Genomic DNA, 23,775 nt, shown 5'->3' with positions numbered 1-23,775 from the left:
TTGATCATGTGAGAAAATATGTCACGTTAGATATAATCCAACATTGGAGATTATTTGATCCTAGGCTTTATTTTCGAACCAATTTGAAAAATATCCTTCATTTTCAGGAAGAAAAGTTGAATTCTTTTAAAGAACACATGCTTAGTAACAGATTAACCCATTATAATTTCTACATGTATGATATTGTTTTCAAACCTCTATAAATCATCCTTGTACCATTGCATACATTTGAAGAATCCAAATTTCTACGTACCATAACGGCATTGACGGGTGTATTTTCTTTCAGTACTAAGCTTTTAAGGAAAGACAAATATATGTAATAACCATCAGTCTTTTCCCCTACTATGTTAAATATGCATTCAATGTATTATTAGATACCTCATCTCCTTTTTGGAACTCACCATTATCATGTTTTGTCGTCCTCTTAACTTTTTTTGTCCTTCTAAGTATTGTTAATCCAAATTAAAGCTATTTCAACATATTTATATACAAAAACGAAATTGTATATTGATAATAATCATATTATTGTTTCTTCCTCTTCTCCTAATTAGTATCAATAAAATTTGTGTTGTATTTATTGGTAAAACAGAAATTTCATCATCAGTTATTTTCTCTTCTATATTTTCTTATACTTTTTTAGATTTTGAATATAATAGCCTTAAAAGCTGAAGAAGAGGTTCCCATTGATATATGCTTGTCATTACTTGAAGTGGCTTAAGTTAAGACGCAGGAAGATGCACTTTTTATATATGACCCCTTCTACTTACTCAGCAAGCATTGATCAAGTGATCCATGGCTAAATTAAACATATTCCTTTGTAGCATAACTGTTATAGATATTGTATTCTTCAGTTACATGGGAAGATAATTAGGAGAATGTTGCACATACCTAAAGAATATTATAGCAAAAGACCTAAAGTTGACCAAATATTAAAGAAGAAAATATTAAATGGGTTTTCCCTATCTCCTTTTGGGGTTTCAGTTTCTTGTTGTATATGTTAAACACTCTAAATCTTTAATCACTGTTAGGGTATTTAATTCAACACACAATAAAAAATTGTCATTCTACATACAAAAGAATAATACACATATAGTAGGCTACAACTTTTTCCTCTTTGTTTGTTTGTTTTTTTTTTTTTTTTTTTTTTTTTGGGTGTAGCAAAAGCCGCTTCATTTGCTTACATATTATATATTCCACGACCCTCTTTTTCTCGCTTTTGTTAAACTCCTCGAACACTATTTCAATAACCCTAAACATTTTAAATTTCATGTCCTAAAATCTTATTTAAAACTGGAAATTAAAATCCTTTAACTGAAATCGATAAACCTAAAGAAGAAAAATCTTTTGATGCATAAAGTGTAAAAAATAGATATGAAAGGAAATCGAGTTTCTATGTTTGAAATTTGACTTACCAAAAATGATGTTATAGAAGCGAAACTAGACGGTGACAATCAATTCAAAGCACAAAGGCAATCGTTAATGCAACAGGTGAAAAGTGGAGGAACATTCATATAGGCAATTGATTTTTAAAGGAAAAAATGAAGAGGTGGCAACTATTTGCCAAGAGCAACAAACATGAAGCGTTGGATGGCTATCGCGTAGGTATTATTTCTCTTTTTGTATGGCGTTTTTTTAATTTTAAAAGAGTATTTTAGTAATTTAACTTTTAACTTAATTGATTCCTGCTTTTAATATAGTGTAGATAGATAGATAGATAGATAGATAGCCTATAGATGTTCAACATTAGAAAAAAGCCAAACCAAAATTAAATTGACACCTTTAAGAAGCTTTTTGTTTATGACTAACAAAGCATGGAACAAATATTGCTCCTCCAATTAGAAATTGTTTATATGGAAATCCAAATCGTACTGCTAAAAAACCATAAAGCTTCTATGTTAAGAGTGTGATTGGTGTTATTGCCTCATTTTCTTTTGCTTTTAAGCATTTGATGATGCACACTAAACCCGTCAACCGGTTCGGGTTAACTGTATATTAACTACCGGTTCGGTTTCAATTTTTTTGGAACCGGAACCGGTTAAACCGGTAAAATCGGAACCGGACTGGTTAATTTTTTTTATTTTTTTTTATTTTTAAATAGAGCCGTTGGGCTGCTCTGTTGGACCGTTGGGCAACGGTCCATTTGCAAAAACGGCCGTTGCCAAACGATCCCAAACCCATTTTTTGCCCCCCCCCCCCCAACCCCCCAAACTTTTTTTTTAACACTTTAATCCATCCCCCACCCCTATATAAACCCCTCTCCATTTTCATTTTAATCCACACCAATTCACTCTTCTCTTTCTCTCAAATCTCAATCTTTCAATTATAGTTACTTTGCAACAATTAGCCACTTTAAATTTCTCTCAAATAAATATTATAAAGTCTTATTATAGTTTCAATTATTTATTTTGCAATTATAATATTGTTGGTGGAGTTGGTGATTTTGCAACAATTCGAAGTAGCTTTGGTGGATTTGCAATTCTAGCCGCCTTCACTTTGTTGAAAATTAGTCCGGCAATTTGGTACCTTCGTTCCAACTCTATCTTTATTTTTCGCAATTTAATTTATGCAATTTAATTTTTTGCAATTTTTTTTATTATTATTTATTTGAGTGTGATTTAAATTAATTCTATTTAATAATAGCGAAGAGATTTAGACGTGGTGCCGGTAGTAGTGGTATTGTTAGGGGTGGGCTTAATGAGGAAACATTTGTGGAAGAAACACTTAATTTAGGTATTGATGTTGGTGGAAATAATCCACTTTTAGGTCATGAGGCAATGCAACAACATTATACTGACACTTTTAATGAAATTGATGATGATGATGATGATGATGAAGAAACACAAGCCCCCAAAAATCCCATAGGAGATACATGTCCTGCACAATCACATACACAAGACAAACCGCTTAAAACTCATAAGTCAACCGCTAAAATTTAAAAATTTATGACTAAGGATAAGGAAAGCCATACAGCTAAATGTACCATATGTGGACAAGTATTTGCTTTTAGGTAAGAAACTAGTAAGGATGGTGGAACAGTTACACTAAATGGTCATATGAGAAAGAAACATATGGATGTTTGGGGAGAGCAAACGGGTTCAAATGTGAGGGGTATTCAAATGACGATAGACCCACGAACGGGTAAAAATTTTAAGTATGACAAGAAAAAAGAGCGTGTAGAAATAGCTAAAATGGTAGCTTATGATTGTTTACCATTTTCCTTTCCTTCGGGTTTGGGGTTTGTTACTTACATTCAACGTTGTTATAATCCGTTATTTGAGGTATTCCTAGAAGTACTTGTAGAGCGGATGTTATAGATTTGTATAAAAAATATAGATTTTATTTGCGCCATGTATTTAATTCTTTAAATTGTAATATTTCTCTTACTGCTGATTTGGGTCTTAGTCTTAACAAGTTAGATTTTTTTGCTATTACATGTCATTGGGTTGATGACAATTGGGTTATGCAAAAAAGAATTATATCTTTTTTATATGATGAAGGAAAAGGTCGTCACGATGGAAAAATTTTAGCGGTTCAATGTCTACTATTATGAGATTTTTTAACATTTATAGAAAAACACTTTGTATTGCTTTAGATAATGCTTCTAATAATACAAAGGCGATTGGTCTTTTAAAAAGAGAATTAAACCCTCCGCTAAAAAATATTTTTCATGTGAGATGTAGTTGTCAAATTTTAAACTTAATTGTTAAAGATGGTCTTGTGTGTTTTGACGATTCTATTTAAAAAGTTAGAGATGCGGTTGCGTTTCTTTTTTGTAATGCTAATAGAGGAAGACTTAGAGATTTTAAGAATGCTTGTGTGGAAAATAACCTTAGACCTAGGAAAATTCAAGTAGAAATTGAGACTAGGTGGAACTACACACATTTATGCTTCAACAAGCATATGAGTATAAGATTCTCATACAACAAGTTCACAACAAATATATATTAATAATGATGATTGGTTAAATTTTACGCATTGGGAAGATGTTAAGGAATGTGTTGAACTCTTAGAAATTTTTTATAATGCAACTCTTACTTTTTCTAAACACTTCTATCCCATGGTAACCAGAATTTTAGCCTACTTAGCGGAAATAGCTAGAGTTTTACAAGAGTATAAATATAAACCCGGTTATCAAGCGGCTATTTTTGATATGATAATCAAATTTAAGAAGTATTTTTTTCCATCCCAACTTTATTTATATTGGGTTATCTTCTAAATCCTTGTTTAAAAGTGTCTTATACTAAAGCATTGGTTGGTCAAATTTATACATTTTTAGAAATTGAAGAGGGAGTTCAACCATCTTTAGCTGAAGCCGAACTGACTATTAATGACGAGTTTAGAAAAGTTTTTACTCATTATTCTAATTTGGAAGAACATGCTACACCCGTTGCTCCACGCCCTACTACTTCTCAAAGTAGTAAAAAGGGCTTGTCGGGTTTGTCGCATTTAAAAGTTTTACATTCACAGTCAACTCCTTCTTGTAGTGCAAACTTTGATGAATATAACTTTTATTTGATGCGACCAAATGTGGATATCAAGGAACTAGATGAGCTGGACGTCTTAGCATGGTGGAAGAAATACAAGGCAAGTCATCCGATACTCTCAAGAATAGCTCGAGATATCCTTACGGTTCAAGTATCAACTGTGGCTTCGGAGAGTGCATTTAGCCAAGGAAGACAACAAATTGGAGACCATAGACACTCATTATCCGGCTTTAGCTTGCAAGTACTAGTGTGCATTCGCGATTGGATTAGATCGGAGCGACGCAACCATAACTTAGAAGCGGAGGAAGGCGAAGAGGAAGAGATTGAAGATTTGGTAGCAAGTGGACCGGACCAAATGGAAGACTTTGAAGATATCTCCATGGCCGAATATTATATGGGGAAAATTAACCAAATGATTGAGAATTGATGATTTTATTATTCTACTATTTCTTGCAACTCATGTATTATTTGCAAGTTAAAAAAAACTACAACTTGCAAATAAATATTATTCAAGAATGAATAAAATATATGGCTCATTGAGCTTTCTTCTATTTACTTGTGTTCATATTTTTACTTATATTAAGTTAGGAATATACCTAAAATATACTAAGAATATACTTATAATATACATATACTTAAATTAAGAACTAGAAAGTTATATACTTGAAAAATAACTAAAATATACTAAGAATATACTTATAATATATAGCATACATATATGTATATACGTATATACGAATTTATAAACTTAGAAAAAAATTAAGCTATAAATAACTTAAGTTATAATATATAAGTTATAAGTATACATAGTATACATATAACTTAAACATATATATATATATATATATATATATATATATATATATATATATATATATAACCTAAGTATATTGATATATATAAATATATTCTTACTATATTTTAGGTATGTGTTCGGTATGGAGGAAAACATTTTCTAAAAACTTATTTTTGGGGTGTGTTCGGTATGGAGGAAAACATTTTCCAGAAAATGTTTTCCAATTTTCTCATGTTTGTTTTTTTTGGTAAAAAATTTTGGAAAACATTTTCTTTTGGAAAACATTTTTCTCAAAATTGAGAAAAATGACTTCTCTAATAAAAGTAGAAAAAATAAGTTCACAAGTTCATTTCACCAATCATCCTACCACCAACCAACCCAACTCCAACCACCAAACCCCAACCACTCCCAACCCCCACCCACCCACCACCCCACTCCCACCCACTACCCCATCCCTCCCCCCTCCTTCCCCGTCCAAAAATAAATTTTTTTTGAAAAAAAAGTTTTGACATTATTTTTGATTTTTTGCACCCCCCCCCCCCCAACCGCCCCCCACAAAAAAATTATTTTTTTGAAAAAAAAGATTTTGAATTTTTTTTTCACCCCCACCCGACAACACACCCTACCCCACCCCCACAAAAAAATTATTTTTTTTTTGAAAAAAAAAGGTTTTGACTTTTTTTTTTGCACCCCCCCCACCCGCACCCCCCCCCCACCAAAAAAAATTTTTTTTTTTTTTTGGAAAAAAAGATTTTGACTTTTTTTTTTTGCACCCACGCCCCCAAAGACCCTACCCCACGCCCGCAACCCCCCCCCCGAAAAAAAATTAATATTTTGGAGGGGGTCATGGGGTATTGGGGGGGCGTGGTGAAAAGATTTTTTTTTTTTTAGGTAAGGGGTGTACGGGGGTGTAGAAACCCGCAAAAGACAATAAAAAACTTCAAAAAAAATTGTTGGGGTTGGGGGGGGAGGGGGTGTTGGTGTGGTATGGGCTCCACGCAAGGGGGGAGGGGGGTGATGGGGGATGTGATCGTGTAGATAAAAAAAATTATAAACTTCAAAAAAAAATGTTGTGGGGGGAGGGTGGGTGGCGTAGGGGAAGGGGAGGGGGGAAGGGGTGGGGGCGTAGGGGTGGGTGGGTGGGAGTAGGTTGTGGGTGGGGGTGGGGGGTATGGGGTTGGGTTGGAGTTGGTGAGGGTTGGGGGTGGGGGTGCAAAAAAAAAAAATCAAAAGAAATTTTTTTTGGAAGGGGGGGGGGGGGGGGGGGGGGGGCGTAGGTGGGTGGGTGGGAGTGGGGGTGTGGGTGGGGTAGGGGTGGGGTTATGGGGTTAGGTTGGAGTTGGTGAGGCTTGGATAAGTATTTTCCGGAAAAACGTTTTTTATCAACCAAACGAACATGAGAAAATAAGTAAGAAATTCACTTATTTTCCACTACTCAAACGAACATGAGAAAATAAGTGGAAATTCACTTATTTTCTAGGAAAACAGGAAAATGTTTTCCTTGGAAAACATTTTACTTCATACCGAACACACCCTTGGTCAAGCAAATGCTATTGTAGGATGCTTCGCATCGAACCACAAAAAAAAAAAAAAAAAAAAAAAAAAATGATAAACCCGAGGAAAACCGCAATTGAAAAACCTGATTTTTGTTGGTTTGATTTGATTTATAGATCTAAAAATCCGACATAATTAATTTGATTTGATATATGAAAATCCCAAACCAGTAATTAATTTGATTTGATATATGAAAATCTCAAACCAGTCCAGTCCATATACACCCCTAATCATGGGATACAAACAAATACACTGCTGATGAGATTAGTGAAGAAACCCAATATCTATACTGATTGATAAAAGGGAGAGGTGATGGTTTTGCACTGTACGAACTGTGACGCATGGATTTAATATATGTGAACAAAGGAAAAATCTAGGTACCCAAAAAAAAAAAAAAAAAAAAACAAAGGAAAAATCTATGGGACATATTGAGAGTATTCATAAGTACAAATGAATGCTTATGTTTGTATACGCATTTTGTGCTGTGAAGTGGTGACTGAGTTAATGGACAATTGTGGAGAAGAATTTCACGGTTTGTCCTTTAAATGGGCTGGTCTTTAACTTTTGCCTTTCCAAGTCAAATTTATGCTTTCTAGGGCATAAATTCTTTAAAAACGTGGGACATAATTTGTAGAATGTTATATGCAAAAATATTAACTTATGTCCCGCTAAAAAGTTGTTTGCATTGTGGGCCAAAAATTAAAAACCAGCACAAAATCATTTTTTTGCGCGGAGTGCCCTTCGTTTGGGGTGGTCTTTAAATTTTGCCCCTCATATTTGAAATCTTTAAAATTTGCCCTTCGCCTAACACCCATAGGTTCCAGGTTCGAACCCACGCGCAGTCAAAATTTTAAAAAAAATTCGCAAGGCAAGTTTAAATTTCGTTATGCGGACCGATACTTTTTTGTTAAGGAATTACCAAAGTTATGCGGACCGGCATACTTATACCTTGTGGCGGACTTGGCATAAGTATGCGGTCCGTGATAACTTTGATAATTCCTTCACAAAGTTATGCCGGTCCCATAAAAGTTTGCCCATTAAAAGTATGCCTACGATAACTTTGTGAAGGAATTATCAAAGTTATGGGTTGACCATACTTATATGCTTATGGGCGGTTTCACTTGGCATAAGTATACGGTCCCATAACTTTGATAATTCCTTCACAAAGTTATGCGGTCCGGCATAAAAGTTTGCCCATTAAAAGTATGCCCCCACATAACTTTGTGAAGGAATTATCAAAGTTATGCGGACCCGCATACTTATGCCAAGTCCGCCCATAAGGCATGAGTATCTTGGTCCCATAAAATGTGTAATTCCTTAACAAGTGTATCTTTGTCCCAGGCGCATAGCGAAATTTAAAGCTCAGCTTTGCGAATTTTTTTAAAATTTTGACCGCGCGTGGTTCGAACCTGGAACCTATGGGTGTTAGCCGAAGGGCAAAATTTAAACATTTCAAATATGAAGGGCAAAATTTAAAGACCACCCCAAAAGAAGGGCAATTCTGCGAATTGCCCGCACAAAATAGGGACAAAGCGCAAATGACCCGATTGTAAATGGTGATTGCGAATACAGTCAGGGGCCTCAAGCATATTACAATGTTGCAGTTGATGATGGATCGAAAAAGTCATTTATCATTGAAGGAATTTGCTGGACTCAAGTATCGGGCGACTATAAGGCCAATAAAACAAGGGCGAATTCGCGAGTGCTTCTTTTTAAATTGGTCTTTAAATTTTGCCCCTCATAATTGAAATCTTTAAATTTTGCCTTTCGCTAAATCCCATGGGTTTCGGTTCGAACCCCCACACGGATCAAAATTTTAAAAAAAAAATTCGCAAGGCGAGTTTAAATTTCGCTTTATGCCCCCGTCGGCATACACTTGTGAAGGAATTAGCAAAGTTATGCGGACCGGCATACTTATGCCTTATGGGCGAGACTTGGCATAAGTATGCCGGTTCCGCATAACTTTGATAATTCCTTCACAAGTTTATCTTTGGATCCCGATAAAAGTTTTCCATTAAAAGTATGCCCCCATCGGCATAAACTTGTTTAGGAATTACCAAACTTATGCCGATGGGGGCATACTTATGCCTTATGGGCAAACTTTGTCTTGAAGCATATATATATGCATTTTTTTTGTAACCACTTCAACTGTGTTAGAACAGAGTTACAAACATCCAGACAAACCTATGTAAATATTGAATCAGTGATGTACTTAATTTCTTTTTCAATTCCCACGTACTATCTTCACGATACCTTCAAATATGTACACTCTTTAGAATCTAAACAAAGCGGATCACTTCAAGTCCATATTTCGAGCCAATTAATCCTTAAAGCATCTTTATAAACTACGAACTTTTTTTTTTGTCCAAAACCACGATTATGAGTAAACTACCGGTTGCCTTATAAGGTAAAGTTTAAATTTTGTATGCCTCCCTCACGGGACTTTTAGTTAAACATAACTAAAAGTCCGCTGGGGGGCGTACTTTGCCTTGAAGAGCGGAGACATTTAGTTATGCGATCGGCATAACTTTAACTTTTTTTCTTAAAGATTGTATCTTGGATCAGGCATACACTCCCCGATCCTTCCTTGCGAAATTATTTTTTTATTTTATGCACGAGCGGGGTTCGAACCCAGAACTTCATGTATTCGCTCATCTTTCCAAGCAAAGGGTAAAATTTAAAGACCACAAATATGAAGGGCAAAATTTAAAGACCACAAATTTGAGGGGTAAAATTTAAAGACCACCCCAAACGAAGGGCAATCCGTGCAAAAAAATGATAAAACAATCACTTAGGGCCCCATTTTTTTCTTAAAAATGTATTTTATACATAAATTGTTACCTCAACCGAAAGAAATTTTTTTAAATTGATAAATTATTCTCTAGGATCAGTAATGTCTCAAGAGAGACTAAATGGATTAAATATATTATCAATTGAAAAGGAATTGTTAAAACAAATTGATTATAAAACAGTAATTAGCGACTTCGCATCTGAAAAAGCTAGAAAAGTAGACGTTAGACAATCTTTCCTTTAAAAAAAATTAAAGTCACTGTTTGAGATTTGACTTTAGGCCCCCAATGTTATTAAGACAGCTTGTTAAATATGATTTCATCGAAGCAAATTATAACCTCAGGTTGTGCTTGTTATCTTTTACATTTATTGTAGTTTGTAAGACTGTTCATGGATGCATGTAAATTATATGAAACTCTTAACATGTTGCACGAAAACAAATGCTCAATTTTATTTTTTAATAATCTTGTAACAATGCAAATAAGTTGAGCACATACATGCACTTGATTACGTGGAAATGTTGTCACCATGAAGAGGAATGAAGTCCACAATTTGCACTATTGAGTTGATTAGTTGAACGACCTACCTAAGTCTATTAGAACAATAAACAGATTATACTACTTTATGTTTCTAGTCAATAGTCATCTTTCTAATCGCACACAGTACTTCCACACTTTTTAGTCCATGTAATCCACAAAACAAACTAAATATTTGCTCTTGATTTCATATCCTACTTAAAATCCAATTAATGGATCTTACTGCGGCTTTACTTGATGTAATATCCTATTTTAGGTTTCTGACAGTTGTCAACAGTTGAACAAGTTATTCAGTTTAATCAAGCACATAATCACTTCTGAAAACGCATTTTGGCTAACAAGGGAGAAGCAATGGCTTAATCGTTCCCCGGACAAAATCCATGTTCAGACTAAATAGTTGCTGCCAAGATTAGCAATAAACAGATGTTGAGAACATGCTGAGACTTTAGTTCCACTTGCTAACCCTAATTCAGCACCAAAAGATTAAAGATTCTCTTTTCTATTTCTAAGCAGATTCTGAACAAAACATTAATGCCAAAGCAATTCATGGAGCAAAATTTCTGATAGAAATATGCATGTTGCTGCAAGGTAAATTTTGCGACTCTTTAACATTAATCAATTGCCCCAACCATGAGGTCGGGGTATCCAGGAAGGTTAGGGAGTAGGGTACACAAAGGGGTTCAGCCCTTACAACTTTAACAAGTAGAGAATATGACTAGAAAAGGCAAAAACACAGAAATGCATGTCTATTTCATATATGTACAGCCAAAAATTGCCAAGATTCTTGGAGGAGCGAGTGTCTAGTAGTCATCAAAAATTGCCAAGATTCCTGGAGGACTGAGTATCTAGTAGTTGCCTATCCAAACCTGCCAAGCAAAAAAACCACCAAATCCATTAAATATTTGGTAACATCATATATTCCAGCTCAATTTTCAAGTTTGGCATGATCACATATTTGTAACAAAGTTGCGCAGGGCATATCACATAACGAAAGTCATCTAAATGCATGTAAATAATGGTAAAGTAGATTTAGTGCATCTCATACAGACTGTAACTGAACGTAACACAAATTACTAGCCAACTTTCAAGGAAGAGTTGAGGGTAGAAAACATGACCTTTATTTTGATAATCGAGAAATGTCCAAGGGCTAGGAAAGCCCACAGTACGAAACTCGGTGGATAATAGACCCGCCCCTCTAACTTTCTCCACTTAAATACCAGGTTTCTGATTGCAGCATTGTTCAAACTCGTGATAAGTGCTTAACCCACACATCACACGTTGTACTCTTACCACTAGACCTAAGCCCTAGGAACTAGAAATCATAAGACTCCAATGTGCTGAAAGTAGAATCAAAGGATCCAAAAGACTTACAAAGACGACCAAAACAAAGACCTGATGTGCGGAGGCATAGGAAGAACCTAAAAGATGAACCACGAACTGAATCTTAACACAAGGCACACTTTTCAAGTAATGAAAAGAATATTAAGTCACATCACGATTAGCAAGGAGGAATGGTCCTTTCTCTCACTTCAATATAATATTTCTATCACATGGTACACCACATCATTAAATGCTAGGACTAATGGCTCTTACCGTCACTTTAATAGCATATAATGGAACTAAATAATTTCACTCCATCTTTTGGTGGAATAGAAAAGAACCCTCGTTTAGACATTTTCCAGTTAATACAGTAATATCACTGAACATGCAGCTTTAAGGTTAAATAAAGTAGAGAGATCCTAACCCACAGATGTGTCAATCGAGCAAAAATCTTGCATAACTCCAATGGAACTTATTGGAAGAACAGAAGAAGTCAGGTCCAGAAAGACACAGATCTGTGCTTTCAAACATAAAAACACAGCCAAGAAGAAAAAAAAAGAAAAGAAAATATTAGTATGGTTTAGATCTAAAACATAAACCCATGTAAAACATTAGTATGGTTTACACGCTTTATCTAATGTAATTCTCCACGATATCCATCAATCATAGAAGCAAAAACAGCATGCCATTTTCAATTTGGGGCCAAGGGTGTAAATTTTAACGTTACTTGACAGCTTTCTTAAAATATTACCTTCTCTATTGATGATCCAGTTTTGAGCAAAGGCAAAAAGAAAATAAAAGTGCATTATTAATAATGCTCAAATATGAGAATAATAAGAAAATTAGTGCTATGCATATCTTATGCAAGAGAGACGAGTTAAAAAAGTGGCAAAAATAATCATTAGTCTTTACCATGAATCTCTATTGACACTCTTCTTCCTACAAATAGCTGATCCTACATAATGATGCCACTTTTGACCCACAGTCACTGAATTATCCATTTTTACGACAGAAAGCTTTTTATCGCCTCGGTCACCACATTTTATTTTGCTAAGATCAACAATTTTCATCCGGTATGCTTATTTCATGGACAAACACTGCCTCTCTCTCTCTTCATATGTAGATAACATTCAGATAAGGTAATGTTCAAAATGGTGCCATCATGATGTGACAATTTTCAAATTCAAATACGGAAAGGTCAAAATGCCCCTAATGTCTTGGAAATGAAATTTGCGCTCCTTCTACCTATTGGACCCCGATTTTCCTTTATGGTAAAAAAAAAAATGTCCCTCCTTTTAATGGAATTACGAGATGGCTTATGTGGACTTCAATTAAATGGGTAGTAATAATTGAATGGCCCACGTGGATATTAGGCCCAACCCATAAGTAACCCGATTCATCAGAATTTATTTTTTCACCGCAGCTTCAAATGAAAAAGACATTGTTCTCTTTTGAATCCACATTCAGTGGCAAAAAGTGAAGCATCGAAGGAACTGGGTACGAACAAATGATTTCTAGTTATTTTGGGTTAACCCGGATGGGTCGGGTTATTTACGGTTGGGGCCACATGGACCAGTAAATTAGTGCCACCTATTTAATTAAAGCCCCACATATGTCTGCTATCATAGTTTCCAGATGCTTTCTTTGCAAAGAAACAGATGAGACCAACAACCATTTATTTCTGCACTGCAGATTCACATTTTCTCAGCCTCACAGAGACAAAGTGGACCATGCCTGAGCATACTGCAGACTTGCTAAGTTGCTGGATCAGAAGAGGATGTAGCAAAAGTCAGAAGAAGTGGTGGAGGATAATACCCCAATGCATCTGGTGGACTGTTTGGAGAGAAAGAAATGATAGATGTTTTGAAGATGGATCCATTTCCATTCAAAAAGTCAAATGGAATTGTGTAGTATCTTTTTATTTTTGGTGTACAGAGATGGGCTTAGAAGATATAGATCAACTTGTAGACTTATTAAGAGCACTGTAAGTATTTCTTTTTACTCTGTTTGTTCCTTTTTGAAGGTTTCCAGCATGTCCTTGATGCTGAGGAATACAATATTTACCAGTTTCAAAAAAAAAAAAAAAAAAAAAGGCCCTCAACATGACCAGTTTTTTTTTTTTAAAAAAATGCCCTTTTTTTAACGGAATTATGAGATTTTGTAACTCGACAATTAACGGGAAACTGTGGTCCCAATAGGTGGATGTAGGGGCATTTTTAATCCGAAAATTATCATTAAGGGCAATTTAGGTCCAATAGGTGGAAGAAGGCCAAATTTAAGCCATTTCCAATACGTTGAGGCATTTTTGACCCTTTTCCAGTACATATATCACAAAATCCATAACATTTTATTATAGTCCTGGGCTATATATAATTCACAAAATCCCTCAATAAGAAAAAAAGATAAGTACAACATATTACGTGCCAGAAAGGATACTAACCACAAGTACACTATGTACAAAGCTGGAGCTTGTCACTTTCTCTTGAGTTCTGACGCGGTTTTTCTTATTTCCTCTTTTTGTTGCTAGAACAAACAATTAAAGAGAGCTCTCAGAATGTTGTTTAAGATACAAGAAGAACAATACTGATCCAAACTTGGAAAACAACAAACTAGATCCAGACCTTATATAGCCGATTCCACCAGTTGTCAGATCTTGCTTGCAGTAAGCGCCACTCGTTGCCCATTTCATGCTCTATGGTATTGGGCTGAGAACAATGAGAAGTAGAAACTGCTCCTTTCTGAATAACAAAGACGACTGTATTAAGCTAGACAAACGTGACTGAACTATCGTTCCCGCTGCGGGGGTGGGGGGAGGGGGAATATACAGAGCAGATAGAAGAGATACTGACCATTTCCCTCTGCAATTGTAGTCTTAGTTTATCAACAAATAGATGTCCAGCAAATGATGGAGTGTTTCCTTCCATTTTCGGAAGAGTTACAAAGCTAGCAACGAGCGGCCTGTGCATTAAAGAAGCCTTAATGCAACGGGAAATCATCCAAGCCAAACATGTTTAGTATTACACAGTTCCGTATCAGGTTCATTCAAAATCACAATCTACACAAATAACTCGACCTACTATCATCCTTTAGAACCTGACCAACTATCATCTTTATCCTTGCCCAAAAAATTGTTAGCTTTCACTAAATGATTTAAGATGGTAACAGATAACATAAATTAACACTTTATTAAACCAAAGTTGTCAAAGGCGCATTTGAGTGCGCTTAAGCACCGACGCTGACAGAAGCTCAGGGTACGCGCTAGGCGTCACTTAGGCTGGTTTCAGCGTAGGTAAGGCATTAAGGCGTGCACCTTGTTGCCCATAAATTCTATCTTCAAATGAGCGGTACTAAACAAAAAATATGATTGGAAAGAAGATATCTTAATTGTTAAGGATATCATGAATGAAGTTGTTTCTTTTTCCTTGCATTACAAAGATTTTTTTTTTTTTTTTTTTTTTTTTTGTTGTTGTTTGGGTGACAGGGTCGGGTTGTTTAGGGAAATAATAAGAATAGGGGGAATGGGTGAGGATTGGAATGTGGGAGAGAGAAACTTTTCTGTTTGTTTTGTTTTTTGAATATTGTATTTCTTTTGTCGAAAAAAAGACAGGTGCACACCCAAAGGCGTGACCTAGTGATCAATCAAGTGGGGGAGAACCATGATACCTCAGATTCAAATCCCAGCAGGGATAGAAAAACACTTGGAGCCTGTTTGGAAAGCAAACTTCTAATTGGAATTGAGAGTAATTGGGTGGTAATTACTCAATTTTGTCATGTTTCTCAAGGGGAGTTGAGAATTGCTGATATTTACATGTAAGGGTGTTCATGGAAAACCAAAAAACTGAATCAAACTGACGAAAAAATCGACATCTTTGGTTTGATTTTGGTTTAAGCAAAACATAACTGAAAAATCGAACCAAACCAATTATATAAATACCTGTTTAAGAATTATAATTGCACATAGATTTATGTATATTCTTACATGTAAACATTTAAAATTTTACGGTACATATTAATCTATTGCACTCGTGGTTTGTAATCTAGGTGTTTGCCTTTACTTCCTATTTTGATTTGTAGTCTTTATTTTGATAATTTCAAGAATCTACCATGTTCAAAATAACTTATCTTTGAGTCATTTAATTTTATCATTATTTAATACAATTATCTTTTTTTGAAACTAATTATTTAATACAATTATCATCAAGATATCTTGATAAATCACAACTAATTCATTGTAAGAAGTTTATTAAGTTCCTTGGAAATGGCTACGTTATTGGACAATGCATATGATTTTCTCAAAAAAGTTACATCTATAACTTGATTACATATATATTCCCTCTGTCCCAATTTATGTGGCACACTTTACTTTTTAGCCTGTCCCAAAAAGAATGTCGCCTTTTTATATTTAGAAACTTTTACCTTTAATGAGATGATTTACGACCATACAAATATCTAAAACTTGTTTTGGTTGTTTTGAACCACAAATTTCAAAAGTCTTCCTTCCTTTCTTAAACTGTTCCGTGCCTAGTCAAATGGTGCCACATAAATAGGGATGGAGGGAGTAACATTTTACTTTTCTTAAAGAGTAAAATGATTCGGTAGTGTTATCTTGGAATATAGTCGAATTAGTATTTTCATATATTTTAAAAAACGACAGGAAACTGAATTAACCCCCCCCCCCCCCCCCCCCCCCCGAAAAAAAAAAGACGAGGAATTCTTTACAATTACACTATGGAACAATTGAAGGGATGTGGCGCAGCTTGGTATCGCTTTTGTTATATGAGATAACCATAACGGATGCGTCGAAGGGACGCCAAGTGTTTCATATTATCCCCAAACTTTGCCTTACGTTAAGTTGTCAGAGTACGATTAACCTCTGGATTTAAAATCACTGCTTATATACCCGGTATTGGCCATAATACACAAGAACATTCTTATGGAATTATTGATCTTGTAGCGGTTGAATGAAAGACTTAATTGGTTTGGTTTGATTCCAACATTTGAAAAACCGACTTAATTGGTTTGCTTGCTTTAGAAAAAAAACGACGCAAACCAAACCATGAACACCACTAATTACATGGTGTAAGTTTCTTCCCTATTTTGTTTTAACTTTAATTTCTATTCTTTTTAATTTTATTTTTTATTTACTTTTAAAATTCTCAATTTTTTAAAATATATTATTCTTTTTACATTGTTTATCTTTTTTTTTTTTAAATAAGGTAACACTGTTTACATTTTTTATTTACTTTTAACATTGTTTACATTGTTTATCTTACATTTCTTTACTTCTCATTCCCAACCTTTACTTCATGTGCTTCAGTGTAATTTCTCATACTTCGTTTGACTATTTATTTTATTTTCTTCATATCGCTTAACGGTGTTACTATTCTAATTCGTTGAAACTATACCTCCTAATCATAGAAGGAATGAGTCATCCACCAACTCGGCTCATAATGAGTGATGAGATTCTCCTTGTTTAATGAAGTTATAGACAAAGACATATATAGTTACAATGAGTGATTGATAGATTACTTTTTTATGGTGGTAAATATTAGTAATTTTTTGTCAAACATGCAATCCATCATGTTCTTGCAAAATATGTGCTTAGTTAGAATTTTTATTAATTAATTCAACTAAAATATTTTTGTTTAAAAACTACATATCAATTATCTTTTACAATTTTAGTTCAAATCTACAATAATTTGATATTATATTTTAAAAAGTAATATGTTTCTTGATACCCTACCAATAGATAAAGTTTAATAATATTTCTTATATAGACACATATTTGTCAAACATTAACGTTTAGTTTTTGATAATTAACTTTTATATTTTTAAAATTTAAAAGATCTAACTGTGTAACTACACTTGTGGCAACCAAACATTACATTTTTAATTACACTTGTGCAACTTGTGCAACCCAACATTACGTTTGTAATCACATTATGACAAACAAATAAGTGAGGTTGTGTAATTAGTACCATAGTAATTACACCAAATCCAATTACAAGATGGCTTTCCAAACAAACCTTTGGTGATTTTTTCCCATATGCCCAAGCCTTGATAGGCACAGTTACCGATACCTGTGGTGGTGGGAGGTAACAGATATCTAGCGAAATTAGTCGAAGGTGCGCGCAAGCGGGCCTGAACACCATCATCATTTAAAAAAAATACTAGAGGTGCCATTCAATGATTGGTTCTTTTGACATGTTTGGGTGCACAAGTGTAGTTACACAGTTAGATCTTTTAAATTTTAAAAATATAAAAGTTAATTATCACGCGTTTTGTCTCGTGGTCACAAAACACACTTCAGTTGAGCGGGGGTCTTCAAATGGTAACTAGTTAAGTTTGGAGCATCTAACTAACAAATCATACTAACTTTGAGGTGCTATCTCGGTGTTTGGCCAAACATGCATATAACCCCTTAAAATTTGTATATTGATATCTTATGTTTCTCCCGATGACAAGGTAAGAAACGAACAAAAAGACACTAATGTCAATACAAATAATGACAAAACACACCAATCACCCCAAACACCTTCCCTAAGTTTTTGTAGTGATAAAGTAGAAACCTTCACCAAGGTCTTTGTAGTGATTCAATTGCACATGACAAAAAGCAATATCAAAAGTGAAACAATATCTGAACAGCTGCTTCGCAGGGTATGAAATATTGTTTATGATGACCAGCAAGTTGAAAAGAAGGGGAGAAGACCAGAAAAAGAAGACAAATAAATAAACAGAAAGCAGGAATCGTCACAAGTAAAATTAAGGATTTCCCAGAAACAGAATCAAAACAAATATAACTGTCTTTTATGCAAGAGTTCATTACAATAACTGTCTAGTTTGCTGCGAAACCCCATCCCGACAGCCAGATTTGAAGATATGGACCAACGCTTATTAAGTCCAACTCTTAATTTTCAACAAACAACAAGAGTATCAAATGATTAGAATAAACTTTCCAAATGGCCTAGAGATTAGAAAACATTCACACATAATCAAATGATTAGTCTACTACTACGTTTTTTAAAGTACCAAAACAGTACAACATGGAAACATTTAGGAAAGCGCCTTTGCCATTTTTTTTTTTTTTTTTTTTTTGAAGAGCTTGTGTTATTCTAACTAAGCAAATAAACCACTTTGAATCCTCATCCTAAAATTCATATGGATACTCAAGTGCGTTTAACATGTGTTGCCAAAAAGAACCTTGAATATGAAATGAATATATACCTCTGATTTGACACCATTAAGCATCCATCAGCCAACTTTTTACTGACCCTTTCTGCTGCTTCTCTTGTTTTGAAGGCAACCAACGCTCTACCTACCACATCAAAAGAAATAAGGTCAAAGGCAAGTCCAAAGGATTTACCCATGAACATAAAGCAGTGTTTCTTCAACAATAAGTTGCCCACTCTCCCGTAGAAAGGCGAAAGAAGAAAACATCAACTTCATATATCATTTTGACAGACAAAAAAACAATACCATAAAAACATACCAGAGTATGGGCTAGAGAAAGCAGTGCGCTGAACCATTTTGGCTGTGCAGTTTTCCCTACATGCATGCCAGATAATATCCTGTAATATTATCAACACAAATGAAGGTACCAACAAGACAGCCATACAAAATTAAAGAATACAAGCCAGCCTCCTCCCAACAAACAGTTGTGGTAATAAAAAAGATAAAGACTGAATAGACAGGAAACTAAGAGGACGAGAGACTGTGGGAAAGTGCATTTTATGAGCACAGTACGTATTACAACCATTTTCTTTCACCAGATAAACCATAATTTCCCTTGAAAACTTCCCCGCCTCGTCATGGCAACTCCAAGCTTCGGTAGGAGCACCAGTCTGCAAGTTGGAAAAGCCCCGGGGATAATAGGATAAAGGGCAATGGAAATTGTTGTTAAGGGCTTACTTAAAGTAACGCTCAAGCCCTAAGGCTAGATGACTGCCAAGTTGGCACCATAGCACTGAGGCAAGAGCCTCATCGCCTATGAGCTCTATCATAAACAGAGCATCACTAAAGATAAATATAGTTCGTTAAGTGATATATTTAATAGTTCAGGAAACATCACCAATCAACTTCCAGTGAATAGGAATAAGATATTAAAAATGTACTCCCTCCATTTCAATTTGTTAGACATATTTTGATCCCTTACCCGCAAGGGTGGCTCGGTTGGTTGAGCATGGGGCTTCCATAATGGAGGTCTCAGGTTCGAAACCCCCTGCCGTTGGCGGCAGGGGATTAGCCTTCTGGGTCGAGCTCGTCACACGGGACTTGCTTAGTGTGGGTTATCTCTTCTGTGTGGTTTCGGGGCTATTACACATGAACAGAGTTAACCCTGTGCGCACCCGAAGGGTAGCGGCTGCGGGCCCCTTGTCATAAAAAAAAATTGGAATCCCTTGATTTGGGGATCGATTCATGGATGAAATTTGGTGATTTTTTGGATCTAGACAATAAATTATAGGTAAACCTATTTTCAAATAAAATCTCGTTTTGACGTTTGGGTTCAATTTTTGGGCACGGGGTATAAATATAGCAATATAGGTGTCGTTGGACTCGTTTAATCTCATAGAGTACAATTTTGACTAGATTGAACTCGTTTGGTGAATTCGGACGGAAGACTTGAGCTTTGTTCGGATCGAGATTGGGAGCATTCAGAGGCGCTCCGGAAAGTAAAGGCTCCATTGTGTTTTGTTTGCTCGACTTCAAGGTATGTTAAAACTTTCCTAGACATCGATTGAGGGACATTTTCGATAAGGTAATAACAATAATGACGTTAATAAGGGGTAAGGGCGAAAGATGGGGTCATACTCGCGATGTGATAGGCATTGGTACGAGTACTAGTGTCATGTTTGGGTAATCATGTAATTGTGTAGTTACGGACTGCGATCCAAGAATGCCAAAGCATGTGGGCATTAGCTAATAACTATTTGACTTGATTTGCCTGTTATGTGCACATATCACTCCATTAAACTCGCATTTTGTTCTTGGACACGAAAGATGGGGTCATACTCGCGATGTGATAGGCATTGGTACGAGTACTAGTGTCATGTTTGGGTAATCATGTAATTGTGTAGTTACGGACTGCGATCCAAGAATGCCAAAGCATGTGGGCATTAGCTAATAACTATTTGACTTGATTTGCCTGTTATGTGCACATATCACTCCATTAAACTCGCATTTTGTTCTTGGACACGTAACACAAGTCCTGGGTACCATTTTGTTACTTCTGCACTTTGTTTATTAGTAAAGACTTGATTATAGATATTTATGCGTTATCACTTTACTTTCCGCTTAAGTAACTTAATTAATTGGTTGTTAATCGACTTTGGCTTACCTACCGAGTGGGGGTAGGTGCCTTCACAACTATTGGATTTATACCATTCTCCTAAAACATCGTTCCTAGGTATCAACTTGATATTTTCTCACATATATAGCACAAGCATCAAAAGGGTGGGCTCATAACCCTTTCTTTTGTTTATTGAATGAAAAGGTCCCTTAAGGTGGGAAAAAGTACAAATTGATAAGAAGTCATCAAAAAGAGATCACTTAGTACCAAGAAAAAGGGTTGCTTGTGCTAACTTCACATAAACATTCTAACGAAAAAGTTAGTTGTTTGCTAGAGGAGGATCTATAACTATCATAATGTTCAGTTCAACAGACGATTGCAAGACAATTTCTAAGATAAGGTAGTTAAAAAGTAAAGAGAGGAAAACCAATATATAGGATAACAACGCATAACCTAACATTTAGTCAATGGCCACAAAGCAATAGAGAAAATTGTTAGAAGCCTGGTGTGATTAAAAGCCATCGCTTCGTCAGTAAAGTGATGAAGGGATGTAAAGCAAGAGAATCGCTTTATCAATGAAGCCATGTGCTTCAAATAAGTGTGTGCTTTAAATAATGATGTACAAAATAATATCAATGAGAAATGTCTACTTCTTTGAATCTCAACATAGAGAGATGGACTAATATCGACATTATTGTACATTGGATGTTGAAATTAGTTTTCTTAATTGAAATTTGATTAGTATATAAATTCATATACGTACGATCCTTCTTAAATTTCGTATATTTTGAGCTTTACTTTTAAGAAAGTGTGTGCTTTACTTTATCTTCTCGATTTTTGCTTCGAGCCCTATGGACCTTATCTCTTGTTTGCGCTTTACGCTTTTAAAAACACAAGAAGCATAATACTTTATTCCAAAAAAAGGGAAGCATGATATACTCACTTACATTAAGAAAAAACAATCACAAAGTAGGTGTCAAGTCAAATCAGAAGTTAATTGGGATGGAATATAGGAATAGGGTATTACCTCCACCTCTCCTGATGTATAGTCGGGATTCAAATTTTCTAGTAAGATAAGTGTCCCTTGCTCATTTGATGTTTGCATCACCTCCTCCCATGGCTATGAATGAGAAGAAAAAAGACAATGAAAATGATGGCATCTTATTAATCACAAGAAGGATATCAGTATTCACCAACAAAAAGCCAATCATACAATCTACTAGACTGTATTATCTAGAAGCATGAGCATTTTGTTAGGGCAGCGACCGTAATGTAGGAAACATCAAACAAACTAACAATTTCAATGTGTAAAAAATAGCTCCACTACGTGGGAAACCTTCAAATCTTAAATATATGTTGTTAGAGCTCCACACAGGTGATTTAGAACGCTCCGAGAGCTGTCGAGATTCTGGGTATTGTACGTCTATAAAGTTTGAAGACCAATGAGCGATTGAACCTTTTTTGTTCAACCCAAGTGTTGGAGTTCCAGAGCACGAGGGAATGGACTTTCATTCCCAGGACCGCCTCGTCTATGTATTCGGCGCCTCTCCCGATTGCTTGAAGATAGGCGCGCGATACGATAAAGGCCCACAGGAGAAAGCGATGAAAAGCCGAGGTAGAGCCTCGGAGCCGACCCAAGCGAAGATGGGCCATACTATGAAAGTTTGGCAGAGGGTGGTAGAAATGAGGATGAGATGGGATGTCTCTATTTCCAAGAACCAAATTGGATTCATGCTGGGGCGATCAACTACGGAAAGCATCCATCTTCCAAGGAGATTGTTGGAGCAGTATAAGGATAGGAAAAAAGACTTACATATTATGTTCATAAACTTAGAAAAGGCATACGACAAAGTCCGTAGAGAGCTTTTATGGAGATGCTTAGAGTCTAGAGATGTACCTGTGGCATGTCTTAGAGCGATTAAGGACATGTATAATGGAGCCAAAACCCGAGTGAGAACATTGGGAGAAAACTTGAAACACTTTCCAATCGAGATGGCTTGCACCCACGACCGGCTCTTATCCGTTTTTATTTGCCTTGGTGATGGATAAATTGACACGGCGTATTCAAAGCGGAGGTACCATGGTGTATGTTTTTTGCAAAAGACATTGTATTGATTGACAAGACCCGCGGGGACATAGTATTTATTAACGAGACACGTGGTGGAGTTAACAATAGACCGGAGGTTTGGAAACAGACCCTAGAGTCTAAAGGTTTCAGATGAGCAGGATTAATACAAAGTACATGGAGTGCAAGTTCAGTGACATATCACATGAGGATGAGAAAATGAAGATTGATACACAGGTCATCCCCAATCAAGGAAGCTTTAAGATCTTGGGTCAATAATTCCAAAACAGGCAGATCAATAATGATGTCACACATCATATTGGAGTGGGGTGGATGAAATGGAGGCTCGCATCTATCGTATTCGGTGTCCTATGTGATAAGAATATTCCGCCGAGACTTAAAGGTAAGTTCAATAGAGTGGTTGTTAGACCAACTATATTGTATGGGAAATGTTGGCAGATTAAGAATTCACACGTTCAAAAGATGAATGGAGCGCAGATGACGATGCTTAAATGGATGTGTGCGCACATTAGGAGAGATAAGATTAGGAATGAAGATATACGGGTCAAGGTGGGAGTGGCCTCAGTGGTGGACAAGATGCGAAAAACGAGGCTGAGATGGTTCAAGCATGTAAAAAGGAGCACAGATGCACTAGTCAAGAGATTCGAGAGGAAGGCAGTGACAAATCTAAGGAGAGGTAGAAGTAGACCGAATAAAAATTAACGAGAGGTGATTAGACTTGACATGGAACATCTCCAGCTCACCGAGTACATGACCCTAGATAAGGAAACATAAACGTCAAGGATTAGGGTAGAGGATTAATATACATCGAGCGATTTCTCTCTTTTCTATGGGAGAGCATGATTCTAGCTTACATCCTTTCTTCAACTTATCCGTACCATTATTTTATTCTACTATTGTCTTATTCTTCAATAGTATTACTA

General features: G+C 35.6%; 1 protein-coding gene across 3 annotated transcripts in view; it reads right to left on the bottom strand.

The window, feature by feature from the left end:
* Positions 1 to 10,586: 10,586 nt before the first annotated feature.
* LOC132058761 (protein ANTI-SILENCING 1) overlaps positions 10,587 to 23,775 on the bottom strand; it is a 38,813-nt gene continuing 25,624 nt past the window's right edge. For 2 of the 3 annotated variants that reach the window (XM_059451082.1, XM_059451083.1), the window contains 7 exons: positions 21,794 to 21,886; positions 18,970 to 19,048; positions 18,705 to 18,795; positions 14,330 to 14,438; positions 14,102 to 14,218; positions 13,921 to 14,003; positions 10,587 to 11,026 (listed from right to left, as the gene is read on the bottom strand). In XM_059451082.1, coding sequence (XP_059307065.1) covers positions 13,953 to 14,003; positions 14,102 to 14,218; positions 14,330 to 14,438; positions 18,705 to 18,795; positions 18,970 to 19,048; positions 21,794 to 21,886 — 540 coding nt within the window. In that variant the 3' untranslated portion in view covers positions 10,587 to 11,026; positions 13,921 to 13,952. The remainder of the gene's footprint in view (positions 11,027 to 13,920; positions 14,004 to 14,101; positions 14,219 to 14,329; positions 14,439 to 18,704; positions 18,796 to 18,969; positions 19,049 to 21,793; positions 21,887 to 23,775) is intronic. The other variant, XM_059451084.1, reaches the window with a different exon arrangement.

The sequence above is a fragment of the Lycium ferocissimum genome, chromosome 6 (genome assembly GCF_029784015.1).
Source record: "Lycium ferocissimum isolate CSIRO_LF1 chromosome 6, AGI_CSIRO_Lferr_CH_V1, whole genome shotgun sequence".
NCBI lineage: Eukaryota > Viridiplantae > Streptophyta > Magnoliopsida > Solanales > Solanaceae > Lycium > Lycium ferocissimum.
This window is presented reverse-complemented; position numbering and strand designations above follow the sequence as displayed.